General features: G+C 44.8%; 1 protein-coding gene across 2 annotated transcripts in view; it reads right to left on the bottom strand.

Annotated features, from left to right (window-relative positions):
• The window catches only part of Hipk2 (homeodomain interacting protein kinase 2), a 190443-nt gene that overhangs the window by 11661 nt on the left and 161174 nt on the right, over window positions 1-17608 (bottom strand). For both annotated transcript variants that reach the window (XM_076832715.2, XM_076832724.2), the window contains exons 13-14: window positions 6548-6795; window positions 327-487 (exon numbers count right to left, since the gene is read on the bottom strand). In XM_076832715.2, coding sequence (XP_076688830.2) covers window positions 327-487; window positions 6548-6795 — 409 coding nt within the window. The remainder of the gene's footprint in view (window positions 1-326; window positions 488-6547; window positions 6796-17608) is intronic.

Here is a 17608-nt window from a genome sequence, read left to right as displayed (position 1 = left end):
CGACTACTTTCTTACCCGCTGTGAAATCTCAGACTCTTAAGACAACTCTGTTTGAAATTCTATCAGTCCAACCAAATAGCCCTCTTTCCCCTCGAGAACCTAGGCCGCCGTGACACGTAAGATCCTAGGTCGTTCTTTTCCTTGTTCTATGGAATAGGTGTGAGGTTTCCTTCCCTGCAGTAAGGAGAAGCTGCTGAGGTCACTCAGGAAATTTCCTGCCACCTCTAGGGGAACCACAGGCCCAAGAGGTGACGAGGGCTGCCTCCATGACCCTCTCTGCAGCTGAAGAGTGGGGAGCTGAGGCGATGGGCCTGAGTGGGACTTACCTGACTGAGATTGAGGGGCTGCTGCTGCTGGAAATGGGGGCCTGGCCGCTGCTGCCGGTAGGCGATGGCTCCCGACGAGCTCCCTGAAGAATGACCGCTGGTAGAGGTCACATTGCTGGAGGACTTGGACTTGTAGGAGGATGAGTGGTGACTGGTGTTAACTGTGGTAGGAGGAGGAACAGGTCATAGGTCAGTGGCGGCTCCTTGGTTGACTGGAAGATGCTCTCACTTCAGGTTACAGTGGCCTTCCCAGAAGGACACGTCCCTGAGACTGGCCGTGTAAAAATCAGCCTCAGCCCCCTCACTCAGTCTTGACTTTGGAGTGGCAGCTGGGCTCGGGCTTGCTCCGTTGGTTAAGATAAGATGAATTCACTCTGGGACTAGCCCAGGAGTTGAACATGGTCAAGTAGTTTCCTCCCCTGACAAGGGGGCTGTAGAATTCTACCTTGCCAGCAGGGGGCGCCAAACCCCGGGAATCCTGATTCTGGCCCAACAACTTAAGGTGGGTGGAGAATCTGAATTCTAACAAGCCTCCAGGTGCTGCCACTGCTGGCAGGCGCTCCCACACTCCAGGGGCTCAGGGGCTCTAGGAATGGTGGGCTGTCACCTAGGTAGGATGGTTCTGGCTGGGCAGCCAGAGGGAGCCAAGGAGCCTCTCCAAAGACCACCTGTCTTAGTCAGCCAACAAATAAGTTTGAGCTCCTGCTTGGGCTGGGCACTGTGACTATTAGTCACCCAGAATGGATGAGGTGACAGCAGGAATAAGGAGAGGCATCACAGATCATAGAGATGGAAAGGGCCAATATGAGCAGGCCAGCCAGGAAGGCATCTGCAGCCTGGGGTGGGGCTGGGGCGATCTGACTTCCCTGCTGGTTGGGATAGGTACACAAGCAAAGCCCATGCTGATCCTCAGTCTAAGGACAGAGATTGGCTCACATTGTTCTTTGTTTGAGCACTTCATGCCTGTGACTTGTACTTAGTGACTCAATTTTCTTTGTTAAGTTTTTTGGAATATGACTAAAATACTTTTACTACCTTGACTTTCTATGGAGGACAAGTGTATTTCTGTGATTTATATTTTCTGCAAACCTTGCTGTACTCAGAATTACTATCTGGTAACACTGGAAAGAATAAGAAGGGTGTAAGAGAAAAGAGAAGGAGAGATCTGGACAGGTCTTCAGTGTGCTGTGGGGCTGGTGGGGAGCTGAGACAAACACAAAGTGACAGAAGGAATCAGATAACTGAGTCTCAAAAGACAGGGCCACATGCCCTAGAGGAAAAAAAAACTAGAATAAAATGAATAGTACAAGAGATTTCCATGAAATAACTCATTTTTGTCAGTTTTGGTGATGAGCAATATGTGAACACCAGCTCTCAGCAGGTGGCTTGGTAAAGCACAGGGAAGGACTGCCACTCGCTGGACCTGGTGGAGCGCAGATCTAGTGTCACTGCTGGTGTGCTCCTCAGCATGTCCTTAGAAACCAATGTCTTCCACAGATGCATGATCAAGATGAAATAATTGACAGGTAACATGGAAAGGGCCCTTGGTACAGGGGATCCAGTCAGCTACCCAAACACTGTCTCCTTCACCTGACTCCCCAGCATGAAAACTGCCCATTTTGGGGAAGGTGCCCAAAGTTGGTGTTCAAGAGAACCATGAGGCAAGAAGTGGCAAGACTGTGAAAAATCAGTTCTCCATCTCCGGCTGTGTGGCAACAAGAATCCAGGAAATTTTATGTTGGGGCCTGAGCATCTTAGGCCAAAACAGAGGCCTATCACTGTCTCAACCAGGTATCCCGTTGCAACTGGTATAAAACTGGTGAATCTGGTCATTCCTGGGAGAGAGGGTGTTAAATATTAATGAACCACACATAATAAAGATCAGGCGTTAGAATGAATTAGATTGGGCCAATTCTGTGACAAACCCCCTGGGTGACGAAATCAAAGTCAAAGAGAGAAGCTTGAAGCTGGGGCCAAGCACAAGAATGCGGATCAACTGTTGATGAAAGGAGAAGAGTACCTTCAAAGGGCTTCGCTTCAGTAGAAGGGCAAAGGGGACTGGAAACCCAGGGACAGGGCACACACTGAAGGCAGAGAGGAGCCTCCTGCCACTCAACACAGATCCAGAGTGAAAGGAGAGCCGCCTCAGTAGAGTGGAAGGTGGTGGGTCCTGAATAGAGGCCCCCAATCCAATTGTGTATTGGCACCCAGGGCCCCTCCTACCCACCCACCGCTTCAGAGTCCCTCGGGTGGGTGCCTGGGAATTGGCATGTTGAACTTCCCAGCCATCCAGAGCCAGCCTGGCCCCACAGAGCAGACCTGCATTTGGGAATCAGGTCCTGAGACCCAACACTGTGCCCAATACAAACCCAGTTAGATCCTCAAAGGCCCCCCAAAATTGCAGGGGAAGAAGGGGTTTTTGTGGTCCTAAAAATAGAAGGCTGTGAGTGCTGGCCATCAGGAGGGCTTGCTTCTCTTCTTCCCTCAGCCAGTGACTGTCTACCCCCTTCCCTCTCTGCAGCAGATCGCAGGCTGGGCTTGCTGCTGGATCACTCTCTGCTCTTATTCCGACTTCCTGGACATCTTGTGGTTCTTACATCTGAGGGGGAAACAATGAGCCAGAGGGATTTACAGCCTGAGTCTGTAGTGACAAGTTTACTGAGCCTGGTGTGTGCCTGCTACCATCATTGTGGGAACAGGAGACAGGAGCTGAGTCAGAGTTGGTCAAGCTGTTAGAGCAGAGAGCCCTGGATAAAGGAGGGGTCCTGAAGGGACCAGGAGATTCATGTAGCAATTCTATCTGCAGAGATCAATAAAGGGGCAATGGGCTTATGATGGAGGATGGTCTCCTAATGTAGGTTCTGGGTTGTAAGGGAACATGGGCTTTTCTGCTTATACCTAACCCAGTTACTCAGGGATCCCTTTGTTCTGGAAACAGCCATTTGTGCCCTATCTACACCAGGTGAGGGAGCATGTGCAGCTTGGGTGAGCTCTAGAGCCAGACCCTGGGAGGCTTGGACAGGGCTTTGGGCCAGCTGGCTGCCTTGATGTGTTTGCTAAACTTTTTTTCACTTGTAAAACTAGGAAAACGGCAGTATCTACATGCAGAGCTACTGTGAGGGTTAGAGGGCCGCCACATGCAGACTGCTTGCTGCCTGGCACTCCCCACCAACATGTGGTGCCCTGCAGTCAGCATGCGTCAGCTGCATTAGCTATCCCTCGTTTTGGTTGGTCTACTGAACACTGAGCCCTGGCAAGAGCAGATGCACAAGGAACAGTGCTTGCTCCAAACTAGGAGGGTCAATACGAGGCTCCTGGAAAGGGGAACCTGGGAGCCTGGGTGTCACTAGGCCCATGTTGGGCAAAGGCTGCTCTAGAGCACAGATGTCTGGCCTCTGGTGGCTCAGGTGCTAGGAGTTCTGGCTCTGGCCTGCCTGGAACTTAATTGTTGAACTTTCCCTCAGTCCTGCATCCTTCCAATATATTCTTTGTCTCAGGCCAGTGGAGAGTTTATTCTATTGCCTTCCAGAAGATCCTTAACCAACCCCCAGGGCCAATGTGAGGAATCCTCAAGGACCTTCTGATCCAAGAACCTTGGAAGGATGGTCTGTGAGGAACACGCTGTTTAGAAACAGGGTTCACCCTGACCTGAGTAGGCTCATGGAACTCTGAACCCTCTGATGCTAGGGGCTCAGGCCAGGGATCAGGGCTGCAGCAGGTGTGTGCCTTGGCCTGTGCAGGCCTCCTGGAAACCAGAAAGCTGAGGAAGGCTGCCTTCCAGGATCTTCCAAGCCTAGGATGACTTTACAGACAAAGGATCATATTGGTTTTGAAAACTTCCACCAGCTGGAAGGGCAGGCACAGTCCAAGAGGAACACCCTCACCCCTAGAAGACTCCCCATGTCCTGAGTTCAATCTGCAGCTGTAGGCCTTCCACAAATCTGTATTTAGAGTCAGGTGCAGTGGCACACGCCTGTAATCCCAGAGGCTTGGGAGACTGAGGCTGGAGAGTCACAAGTTCAAAGCCAACCTCAGCAACTCAGCAAGTCCCTAAGCAAGTTGGCAAGACCCTGTCTCTAAATAAAAATATAACAAAGGGCTGGGGATGTGGCTCAGTGGTTAAGTACTCTTGGGTTCAATCCCCAGTAACAAAAAACAAAAAACATGTATTTAGAGAATTAAATAATGATACAATGGGGCTGGGGTTGTGGCTCAGTGGTAGAGCATTTGCCTAGCAAGTGTGAGCACTGGGTTTAGTCCTCAGCACACATAAAAGAAATAACTTAACATAAAATTATTGTGTAGGTCTACAACTAAAAATATTTTAAAAAATAATAATATAATGTGCACTGTGACAGAAATCATGTCTTTTTCAAATATTTAACCTTAAAAATGTTGCTTCCTGCATGGTTTCCACCAAAATATCTTCCTGGGTAGAAAAGAGGTTTTTTTGGAGAGGTGTCCTTGTGGCCTTAGGAAGGGTCAGCCTTGTTTTTGTTATCTCACAGAGGTGCCTAGTTTGGGGGGCTCCAGCCTAGTTTCCAGGCTCCAGATCACCAGAAGACACTGGCAGTCAGTAAAGACTGGTCCTGTAAACCAGACACATGCTCCGCTTCTGGCTGCAGTGGGTTCATGTTTCCCTGAAGGTAAGGCCTCCCCCTTCCAGAAACATGACCTCCTAGAATGTCTCCCTCATGGAGTGGCCTGGCAGCCCCACATTTTAATTCTCAGGTTTTGGTCCCAGGACCGCCTACCTGTTCTGCCTCTGGCCCTGTAGCACTGACCCTGAAGTGAGGGCTTCTAAGAGCTGTACTGTCTTCATGGACTGCAGGGGGCAGGCCAGAGTATGAGCGCTTTGGCATGGTGCAGGGATGGCTTTTACCAAATGCTGCTTCTGAGGAAGGAGGCCTGAGAGGGCTGCCTCTCCTCAGCTCCTGGGTTATGAAGAGGGTGCTGGAGGAGAAAGAAGCAGAGGCTACTTCCACTTCCCCTTCAAGCAGAGCTTCCTGGTGTAAGAAAGGCCCGGTTGCAGGCTTCACCGTGAGTTCTAGGAGGGCGTCTTAGGACACTGGCCCACGTTTGCAGGCTGGCCTGTGGCAGCAGTCTAAAACGTCCCTCAAGGCTCCATCCTGAATCCTGCTCTGTATCCTCAGTGGCAGTGCCTGAATGGCCTGTTCCTCCCAGGCATCATACATGGTGACCATCCCAGGAAGATTCCCGACACCAATGGCAATGGTGACAGAGAGGAGGTCCCTCCTTAGAACAACAGCTTCCCACATCTACACAAATCTCAGCAGTGTGTGTCCCTTCCCCTCTAAATAGTGGCATCACAAAGGTCACCAAAGGAACCTATGAGGCAAAGTAGTTCACTGTGGGACACAGGCTTCCTCACAGCAGAGGCCTGCTCACTCTTCTGCCCAGATATCCCCTAAGGAACTGTTTAAAACTATACCCAGCACACATTTTTAAGGTTAAATACTTGGAAAGGACATGATTTCTGTCATAATGGACATTGTATCATTATTTAATTCTCTGCCACAGCCTGACTGTGGCTGGTGAGGGAAAGGGGGCAGAAATGCAGATCATGCCAATTTCTTTTGGTTAACTCCCCAAATTCTTCCACAGTGAGCCCGAGCAAGGGAAAGCTGGAGAGGGGCTGCTGTGTCAGTCTGCAGTGAGCTGTTCGGCTGAGGGGTGAATTCCCAGGCTTGTGCTCGGGCCCAGTTCTCAGGATGGTCATTCTCTCAATAAAGCCAAACATCACATTTGGGAGATTTCTCCTCCAAAGGGGGAATTTTGAGGAGGGGCTCAGAGAAGCCTATCTGACCTTTCGCTAAAAAGACTTGGAGAAAGTTCTTCCTACAGGGGACACATGAATGACCAGCATAGGCTCCTGGCAGGGAGCGATGCTTGACATCAGTTAGGAATGTCCCACACAGGTATCACCACAGACCGTGGATAAAGAGCGGGAGGCTTTCACTTCTTATTTACCAACCTCGTTGAAAGCAGAGCCACTATGAAGGTGGCAAGGCATTAATTATACAATTAAAAAAGGAAAACTCTGCTTATGGAAGGTGAATCTAACCTATATGAATCTGACCTTGACCATGGGTGATAATGGAGCACTTGCTATTTTACTAGCGCTCACGTTCCTAGCAGTTAGAAAACAAGAAACGCAACCTCCAGAGAGCAGTTTCCGGCCTGCCCTGGCCCCAAGTTACCTGGCCCCAGGCTGTCGCATTCCACCAACACCTCACTGGCCTGGGTTTTCAAGGGGGGCACGATGATGGTTCGGGGGTTGCCAGTGCAATGATTCTCCAGGGTCCCCTTGCTGTCAAAGGTGTTGGTGTTATTGTGCCCGGCACGCTGCTGCACAGAGTAGGGGCTGGTGTTGCTGGAGGAGTCCGAGTAGGGAGAGTCGTGGACTGTGACGCAGCTGATGACATTTTTTCTTTGCTTGGAGACAGTGCTGCGAAGGCAAAGTGAGAAGAAGAACTGTGAGAGGGTTGTAAGGTGAGATGCCATACAGCATTTCAGGGACTCGCCATGTGAAGCCCCTTGCTGTACCCTAGGTTCACAAATGTCACCCATCTAACCACCGGCAAGGCACGTGTTTAGGAGGAGGAAGAAGCTTCTGCTGGGCTTCTTGGTGCTTCTGAAATTGGGAAGTGAGAAGCTTCTGGGTGACCCTGGGCTCTCCCCCGTGTGGCAAGCTCAGCAGAGCTGTGTGGCAACCCGCTCTGGGCCACCAGCACAGGCTATCTGAGTAAGGAGAGAGAATCTAAAGAACTGGCAACCTGAGACTCAGTCTGGGAGAACAGCATTGGAAGAAAAGTGATCATAAGCGTAGGCTTGGGCCTGTGAGAACGAGAGCTTTAGCAGGAGGGGACGGGTCACCCAAGGCACAGCACTGCTCTGAGAGTATGACCCCCAGCACAGCGCAGGAGTGCTGAGAAAGGGCGAGGAGAGCTGGATCTGGTGCCGTCTCTCTGTGGGGTGACTTGGTGGGCAGGCCACTGGGACCTCCAGGAGTCCCCTGCTTAGGGGAAGTCTGACCATCCTGCAGCTTCCGCATCGCCTGGGCCAAGATCAGGGAGGAGATGATATTGCACTAGGGCCTGGTAGAAAGGCTCCTGCGTGCTGAGGCGGGAGGAAGTCGCTCTCAACCCCTGGGCATCTTCTGTCTGGAACTTCATCTGCAGCAGGGTGGAGCTGGCGTGGGATGGCTCTTGGCCAGTACCTTCTGTTCAGAGATATTTACGTTAGTGTGGTTTCTCTGGGAATCAGTCCTACTGTCTCCCAACCTAGGGAGAGGGTTAGGGTGATGGATGTGGGACTTATTGCTTATTGTGCAAAGTTTTATAAATGGATGTTCTATTTTTGTATACTGATCATTTGTTTTTCAGAAATAATGGCCAAAGCAAGGTGGTCAGTTTCTGGTATTTATAGAGCCTGATGGACTCCCAGTGACCCCCAAGGAGTCTTGCCCACCATCAAAGGGCAGGCCAGTCCAATCTCTTTTCAAGAGGGATCTCTGCTACTCGAAGGGCAGCATGGAAGTGGGCACATTCAATGGCCCGGGGTGTCCAGGCAGATGGCAAGCAGAGGAGGCTGGAAGGGCTGGTGTTGTAAAGGCCATGCGAGGGCCTGGTCCCTGCTCCTGGTATCTAGCACAACTGACATCTGATCTGGATAATTCCTCCAGAGGCTACACATGGTGTCCTCTCTGGCTCTGAGCAGAAGATCCCTAAATGGGTCTGTGGGTAAGAACATGGGCCAGAGGCCTCACTTTGGTATGTGCTGAGCAGGACCTCCATAGCTATTCAACCTCTCTGGGATTCTTCTGCCTCCTTAATAAAACGTGGGTAAGAGCAGTAATTATGGGCTGGGGTTATATAGTTCAGTGGTAGAGTGTTTGCCTGGCACATGTGAGGTATTAGGTTCAATCCTCAGCACCACATAAATAAAATAAAGGTATTGTGTCCATCTACAACTAAGAATATAAAGAAAAAATAGCAGCTATGCCAGAGATTTGTTCTGAGAACTAAGTGAGAAAATAGAAGTAGAGGGCTTGGAATAGTGCATGTGCATGCTATAGGGTAAGTATTCCATAAAAGTTAGCTACTATTATTCTAGGTTGAGTATCCCTAGCCTCCAAATCCAACATCCAAGACCTCTGGAGTGCTGACATGATGCCAAAAGTGGAAAATTCAACACCTGATCTCAGGTGGTAGGTCACAGTCAAAATACTAAAAATATTGTATGAAGTTTCAAGGTACATTCAGGCCATGTATGTCAAGTGTATATAAAACACAAATAAATACTGTGCTTAGACTTTGCTCCCCTCCCCAAGATATCTCATTATGTATACGCAAATATTCCATAATCTGAAAAAAATCTGAAATCCACTTCTGGTCTTCAGCATTTTGGATAAAGGCTACCCAATTGTGCTATTTTAATTAGGATTACAAAAAAACTTATTTAGGCAAAGAGAATTCTAGTAGGGCAAGGACTAGCTGGAAAAGTTCCTTCTCTTCTAGCCTATACATAAGCCAGAAGATTGATAAGAAAGACAGCGAGAAGTCACCAGCTAAGAATCATTGAGACCTATGCTGAGTGTGCAGGAATAACCTTACAAAGCAATATGATACATGTCTCTGCCCTCAAGATTAAAATCTCAGGGGGAGACTGTATGACAACAGACAAGTTAAATAGTGAAAGCTTTAAAATAAGCAGTTAAAGAGAATAATGGATGTCACAAAGTCTTCCGTGATTAACTGTCAAATGAGTCGCACAGATGATAATTGTTAAGAAATCAAAAGAAGGTGAGGAATGAATTGGCTGCATACATTATAGCACTTCCCATTAACTTAGATAAAATAGATACATTTTAATTAATAAAGACCCACATTTCTCACTTGTAACAGTCCAAATGCTTAATCCTCTAAAAGCTAAACATAAAGTGACTATGTGACCCAGCAATTCCATTTCTAGGCATGTGCCTGAAGGGAGTGAAAGACAAACTGAAACAGGTATCTGTGCCAATGTTTACAGCAGTGTTATTCACACCAGTCAAAAGGTGGAAGCGATCTAAGTGTCCATCAACAGATGAAGTGACAAAATGTGGCACATCCATACAATGGAGTACTCTTCAGTCAAAGGTTGAATGAAGTTCTGATACATGTTGCACTATGGATGAATCTTGGAAACATTAAGTGAAAGAAACCAGAAACAAATTTTGTATAACTCTACAAATATGAGATATCTAGAATAGGTGAATCCATACAGATAGAAAATAGATTAGAAGTGCCAAAGACTGGGGCTGGGGGCAGAGAGAAATGGGGAGTTACTGCTTTTGAGTATAGAAGTTTTGGTTGTGGCAAAAAGAGAGCTTGAAATAGATACTGGTGATGGTTGTACAATATTGTGAGTATAATTGATGTCATCCAATTGTTCACTTAAAATGGTTAAAATGGTAAATTTTAGATTCTACATTTTACCATAATTTTAAAAAATGAATATACAAAACCCCCACTGAATTGTACATGTAAATGGGTGGATTATAAAGTACTGAATTATGTCTCAATTTAAAAAGTCCATGGGCTCATTCCAAAATAAGAAAGCAAATGGGACCCAGGGTCTCGGTGCCTGGGGTTGGAGAGTGCAGCAGGGCTCAATGTAGCCGCTGGGGGGAAGAGGAACTGCCATCCAGCGCAAGATTAGAAAATGGGGCTCTAGGAAAAGGTCCCCGAGCCTAGAAGTAGGAGGAAGGAAGGTGCGCTGGAAAGCTGAGCGAGGTGGAGGAGGCAACTCCAGAAGGAACAGGGACAGAAGGAGAGCTGCCTTAAAAAGGCAGGGCCCAGAGAAGGCCGCAGCTGCTGGTCTGTGAGTACTGTGTTATGACAGGCTGTCACTCAAGGGAGCCCCTCCCACCTGCACACAGTATGCCCAGGTTCAGGGAAGTGCTGGGAGCCATGACACCATGCATTCCCAGATCCCAATGGGATGCAGAGCCACCCTGTCCTTCCCTCAACTCTGGACTCTGGTCACAGTCACTTGGACACACGGTGGCTCCTCTGGCCATCTTATGAAAAGTGGATGTGTTCTATCGCAGGTGCATGCTCTGGGTGAAGACACCACATCAAGACAAAGGCTGGCTCCCTAAAAAGTGTTCTAGAAGATGGTGTCCTCATCCTGTGACTCTGGACATCCAGTCACCTCCAGCCCATTCTAAGATCTACTAGGGAGGGTGGAAGAGATTACTCGTGGCATTAAAGGATTTACTGTGAGGGTCCCTTCAAGATTTATTATGCCACAGACCGTTGCTGCCATGCCCACAGGTCTCTTCTCTGGGCACAACATCAGTTACCTCAGACCTGATTTCCAATGCTACCTCCGTGGTCGCTGCCACTGAACCAGAAGTCTCCTGTCAATCAACCATTGCCTGCACCACTACTGCCATTGCTGCTGCCTCTGATTCTGCTGTTGCCAGCCTGAGGTCACCTGGAGGTCTTCTTTCTGGGTGCTGCTGCCACAGAAGAAACTGCTGCCCCGGATGCAACTGAAGCTGACACTGCTGATGACCCCCAGAGATTGCCTGGTGACACTCCCCCACAGCTGCAGTTGTAGCTGCCACTGCAGCCACTACTGCTGACTTGCTGCCTGCTGCCAACAACCACCACCACTCCCGCTGCTACCACCGCCTAGAGGACTGCTTCGGGGGAGACCAGCCAGGGCCTGGGGTCTGGGTGCTAGCAGGTTTACCACCACAAAAGTCTCTGTCTGGGGACTCCAGCTGGGACCTGCAGGTCCACTGTGGGGGTGCCTGCAGGTTTCGAGACTCATGGGGTCTTTCTGCTGAGAGTGCTGTGGCCCTTGTTGTGCTGTTGCATTTTGGGGTTGCTCCTTTGCATAAGTGTATCCCTGGTGGTCTCTCTGCAAGTAGGAGCAGCATTGAGATCTTGGGACTGCAGTGTGGCTGAGCCTGAGGTATCTGAAGCCCAGATCGGTGGGATAGAGACTGGGTTTGCAAGGGCTGATCGGGGTTTGGTGGTCCCAAGAGATGTCAGAGACAGGGCTAAGAAACTATTGAACACTGATAGAGACAGTTAGACTTTCCAGCAAGATTTATTTTATTTTATTTTTTGATTCACTAATCTCTCTACCATATTTAGAATAGGATGTTTTTTATGCATCACTGTGTGGAGGACCATGACATATGAATGATGTTTTGCATTTTTCTTGTATTCTTACGTCTTTAATTTTTTCTCTTTATTCGTATTCTTCCTCTCTTTTGTCTGTTATAGTCTTTCCTACTTTTCTCGAACCAACAGTCAAACTCTGTCAGCTCCTCTTCCAATCTTCCTGTGCATTTTTACATCTCACGTTTCTCTTCCTCCCTCATGAGTATTACATACTACACTACCTCTGTTTTCTCATCTACCATTTGAAATTGTAAATAGTTTTAACAAATATTCTGTTTGTACTGTAGATAGTTATGGAACTCATCATTTTGGTTTAATGTGAGAAAGCAGTAGACGCCTTAGTGGGAGCTATTAGGTTTAAAGCTATATATTGTGTACACTTGGTGCTGTTGATATAGGCCTCACCAGTAAAGGTGAAGCGCTGGAAACCCTCAGGGACACGACAGATCTACAGGTCAGAACTTATCCTGCCTTAGATCCATACTTTTAGATGGGAAAACACACTAATAACATGAAAAAACAAGGGAACGAAGCACCCCAAGCAAACCAAGATGTTTCAATAACAGAAGCCACTGATAACACAGCAGAAGAAATGTCCAAAAAGGAGTTCAGACTGTATATAGTGGAACTGATATGTGAAGTAAAGGACAGTATAAAAAGTGACATCAAAGAAAAAATACAGGAAGTGAAAGACCACTTCAATAAAGAGTTAGAGATTGTGAAAAAATAAAAACCAAGCAGAAATTCTCAAAATGAAGGATTGGACAAACCAAATTATAAATGCAATAGAAAGCATCATCAACAGACTAGACCACTTGGAAAACAGAACCTCAGACAATGAAGACAAAATATATAATCTTGAAAGTAGAGTTGAATATGCAGAGAAGATGTTAAGAAACCACAAACAAAATATCCAAGAATTATGGGATAATATGAAAAGACCAAATTTTACAGTTATCAGAATAGACGAAGAAGCAGAGATACAAACCAAAGGAATGCAAAATCAAATACAAGAGGCTTACAGGATCCCAAATGTACAAAATTATAGCAGACCCACACCAAGACACATTATAATGAGAATGAATAACACCACAGAATAAATATAAAATCTTAAAGGCTGGGAGAGAAAAAAAATCAAATTATATAGAAGGGGAAATCATTTTGGATCTCAACTGATTTCTTAACCCAGACCCTCAAAGCTAGGAGGTTCTGGAATAATGTATTTCAAATTCTGAAAGAAAATGGATGACAACCAAGAATTTTATATCCAGCTAAATTAAGTTTCAGATTTGAAGATGAAATTAAAACCTTCCATAAACAACAATTAAAAGAATTCACAACTAGAAAACCTACATTATAGAGCATTCTCAACAAAATATTCCATGAGGATGAAGTGAAAAAAAAAAAAGTGAAAACCTGCAAAGGGAGGATCTACATTAAAGGGACATTCAACCAAATGAGAAACTAAGACAAATCAAAAACCAGAAATAAATCAAAATGACAGGGAATACAAATCATATCTCAATAATAACCTTGAATGTTAATGGCCTAAACTCATCAATCAAAAGACACAGACTGACAGGTTGGATTAAAAACCAAGACCCAACAATGTGCTGTCTTCAAGAGACTCACCTCATGGGCAAAGACATCCACAGGATAAAGGTGAAAGGATGGGAAAAAGCTTATCACTCATATGGATTGTGTAAACAAACAGGGATTTCCATTCTCATTTCAGGTACAGTAGACTTCAAATCAAAGTTAATCAGAAGAGACAAAGAAGAACATTTCATACTTCTCAAGGGAAGTATATATAAGCAGGACATAACAATTATAAATATTTATGCCCAAACAATGGAGCATCCATGTATATCAAACAAACCCTTCTCAATTTCAAGAGTCAAACAGACCAGAATACAATAACACTGGGAAACTTTAACACACCTCTCTCAATACTGAAAAGATCTTCCAAACAAAAACTAAATAAAGAAACTATAGAACTAAATAATACAATCAATAGTTTAGGCTTAACAGACATATGTAGATTATTTCATCTATTATCGAGCAGATATACTTTCTTCTCAGCAGCACATGGCTCTTCTCTAAAATAGAGCATACCTTATGCCAGAAAACAACTCTTAGTAAATACAAACAAAAAACAAACAAACAAACAAAAAACAGAGATAATACCCTGCATTCTATCAGACCACAATGGAATGAAATTAGAAATCAATAATAAGATAAAAAATAGAAGCTACTGTGACAAATGGAGACTAAATAATACACAATTGAAGGATGAATGGATAGAAGAAATCAAAGATGAAGTAAAAAATTCTTAGAGGTAAATAAGAACACTGATATGACATATCAAGATCTCTGGGACACTATGAAGGCAGTACTATTTATTCTTTTAATGAATGCATTGAGTGCATTCATTAAAAGAATAAAAAGTCAACAAGTAATGACCTAATACTACATCTCAAAGCCCTAGAAAAAGAAGAACAAATCAATACCAATAGCAGAAGACAGGAAATAATTACAATCAGAACTAAAATCGATGAAATTGAAACAAAAGAAACAATTGAAAAAATTGACAAAATAAAATTGGTTCTTTGATAAAAATAGATAAACTCCTGGCCATGCCAGCGAAGAGAAAAAGAGAGAAAATTCAACTTACTAAAACACAAGATGAAGAAGGAAATATCACAATGGACATGTCTGAAATACAGAGGATAATCAGAAATTACTGTACTCTAATAAAACAGAAAATATCGAAGACATTGACAGATTTCTAGAGACATATGACCTACCCAAACTGAATGAGGAGGTCATACATGATTTAAACAGATCAATTTCAAGTAATGAAATAGAAAATGCCATCAAAAGCCTGCCAACCAAGAAAAGTCCAGGACCAGATGGATTTTCAGCTGAATTCTACAAGACTTTCAAAGAAGAAATACCTCATACACCTCCAATAAAGTATTAATGTCTAGGATATATAAAGAACCGAAAAAACTTAACACCAAAAAATACAAATAATTTAATCAATAAATGGGCCAAGAAACTTAACAGATACTTCACAGAAAAAGAAATACAATTAATCAACAAATTTATGAAAAAGTATTCAACTCTCTAGCAATTAGAGAAATACAAATCAAAACTACTCTAAGATTTCATCTCACTCCTGTCAAAATGGCAATCATCAAGAATACAGGCAACAATCAATGCTGGTGAGGATGTGGGGGAAAAGGTACATTCATACATTGCTAGTGGAACTGCAAATTGGTGCAACCACTATGGAAAGCAGTATATGGAGATTCCTCAAAAATTGGGAATGGAACCACCATTTGACACAGCTATCCCACTCCTTGGCTTATACCCAAAGGACTTAAAATCAGCATACTATAGTGACACAGCTACATCAATGTTTATAGCAGCTCAATTCACAATAGCTAGACTATGGAACCAACCTAGGTGTCCCTCAATAGATGAATGGATAAAGAAAATGTGGTATATATGCTCAATGGAATATTACTCAGTGAGTGAAATTATGGCATTTGCCAGTAAATGGTTGGAGTTGGAGAATATCATGCTAAGCAAAATAAGCCAATCCCAAAAAACCAAAGGCCAAATGTTTTCTCTAATATGTGGATGCTAATTCACAATTAGGCGGGGGGCACTAGGGAAGAATAGCGTTACCTTAGATTAGGTAGAGGGAAGTGATGGGAGGGGAGGGAAAGGGATAAGGGAACAGGAAAGACAGTAGAATGAAACAGGTATTATTATTGTATGTATACATTTGACTACGTGACCAATATGATTCTGTAACATGTACACTCAGAAAAATGAGAAATTATATCCCATCTATGTATGATATATCAAAGTGCATAAATACATTCTACTGTCATGTGTAACTAATTAAAACAAATAAAAAAAGATTTATTATAAAGGTCACTTAAAATAGGATTTGGTCCATGTGGGGAAAAGTGCACGGAGTAGGGCATACATGGCATATGTTAAGGGTATCTGAGTGGCAGGCCCCTCCCCTCGTATTAGGCATGTGAGCAGCAGGCTGTTTACCCCATAGGCACAGCCCTGGGCATGAGGCCGTATGTTGCAGTCCCTGCGCTTGCTCCACAGCCCACTCCTTGATTGGTAGCTGCAAGGACAGCTGGCCAGAAATTGCATTGGCGGCTGCCTGTAATCTGCTTAGCTACTGCCCGAGTATACATACATGGTAACTGAGCAATAAAATCAGACCTGCTTCCTGCTTGGTCTCTGGAGGTCTTGATTAGCGACTCTGCAGTCACACTGTCCTCTACCCTGTTCTGTGGACCTCCTCGCTGGACAAGAGAGAGCCCAGTAGGTCTACTACTTATTTAGAGAAAAAACAAATTTCTTTACCTAGATCTGGTCAATTCCTGCTGATCCTATCTTCCGTAAGCACCGAATAGTTTAGGAGATAAGGAAGCAAACAAGCAAAACACACACACAACATTAATTTTTGCCAAACTGTAATCTTACCTCAAATAAAATTCAATCTGGGCACATTTGGAATTCTTTGTTCAAATTTGAAAACTATGAAGCAGCTTCAGCTTAATTTCGGCAAGAATTGTCTAGCAACTAGAACTTTCTGAAGGTACAATGGGCCACTCTGTCAATCAGTTAACCTCTTGTCACTTAGGAAGGCTTTCCAGCAAGGGTCTTATAGGAGTCGGCAGCTTGGCCTAGATGACCAGGAGTCTTGAGGGCTGACTCCTCAATGGAAACCAGCAGGTAGTGAGCCTCCCATGAACAGGACTGGGGGAGCCTGCTGTCAGCCTCTGGCGGTCTCCCAAGGAGAGAGATAAATCCTCCATCAATTTTTTGGGGGGTTACTGGGGATGGAGCCCAGAATGCTCAACTACTAGGCTATATCCCTGGTCCTTTTCATTTTGAGATGGAACGTTGCTAAGCTGTCCACGCTGGCCTCAAACTTGTGATCTTCTTGCCTCAGCCTCCTGAGTATCTAGGATAATAGGAGTGTGCTACTTGATCTTTATAAACTCTTCAGGGGTACTGTTCATCTGTTTGTAGCTGGGGAGTCCTATGCAAATATGAACAATACAGTAATGCTAATTTACTTTTATTTTTGGATTTATATGTGATCTCTTCTATTGTTAGAAATCTCTGTGTTCTACCTAAATATGCTACGCAGATTAGGGAACAATGGGAAGCTGCTAAATGAGTCACTTTAAAAATGAGCACACTTTTGAGATGCTACTGTGGATTCTTTAGGCTCCTCTGTGTTGAGACTACTGGGATTCATTCCACTATTGAGTCTAATTATTATTGATAGCTTATCAATCCTATTACGAGTTGGTTAATGGAAGTGAGAGAGACTGATAGAAGTACAATGAGAAATGAAATATTTGCTCAAATGGCCTTGACAGACATCACTTCTGAATAAGGAGCAAAGCTGTAAGAGCACACAATTGCATTGTGTTGTCATGGCAATAGATGATTTTCATCATTTTAAAATGATGAAAAGAAATAAGGAGCTAAGAAGTAAGAAATCAGCCCCAATGGAGAACACATTGCTAGAGGATCAGGTGCAAACCCGTGACCCCGTCTCTGCAGGGCCCTGCTTAGAATGTGATTCTGATTTCTATTTGCTAATCTCAGTCAATTTCATCCTTCAAGACCAGGGTCAAAACTCATCTCCTCCAGTAAACTTTCCATGACTTCTTTCACTCTGACTTCATAGTCAACACTAGATATGAAAAAAATACTACTCTTTTATCACCACAATACTGATTGCCAAATATAGGTAATATTTATTGGATGTAGACCAACTACCATTCAGAGTGCTGTTTACATATTATCTCCTTCGATCCTCCTGGCAAGACTATGCAACAAAGAATATTTTAAAGGCAATAAACTGCAGACATGGCAAGCTTGGGTCACTTGGTTGCCTAAAGTCACAAAGCTGGTAAGGGGCAGAGTCAGATTGAAGGCAGCGCCTGATCTCTCATCCATGATGCTCTGCAAACCTCTGTCTCCCTAGTGAAGTACCCAGCAAGCACCTAAAATGTAAAATGA

This window comes from Callospermophilus lateralis, chromosome 1, assembly GCF_048772815.1.
Source record: "Callospermophilus lateralis isolate mCalLat2 chromosome 1, mCalLat2.hap1, whole genome shotgun sequence".
Classification (NCBI taxonomy): domain Eukaryota; kingdom Metazoa; phylum Chordata; class Mammalia; order Rodentia; family Sciuridae; genus Callospermophilus; species Callospermophilus lateralis.
This window is presented reverse-complemented; position numbering and strand designations above follow the sequence as displayed.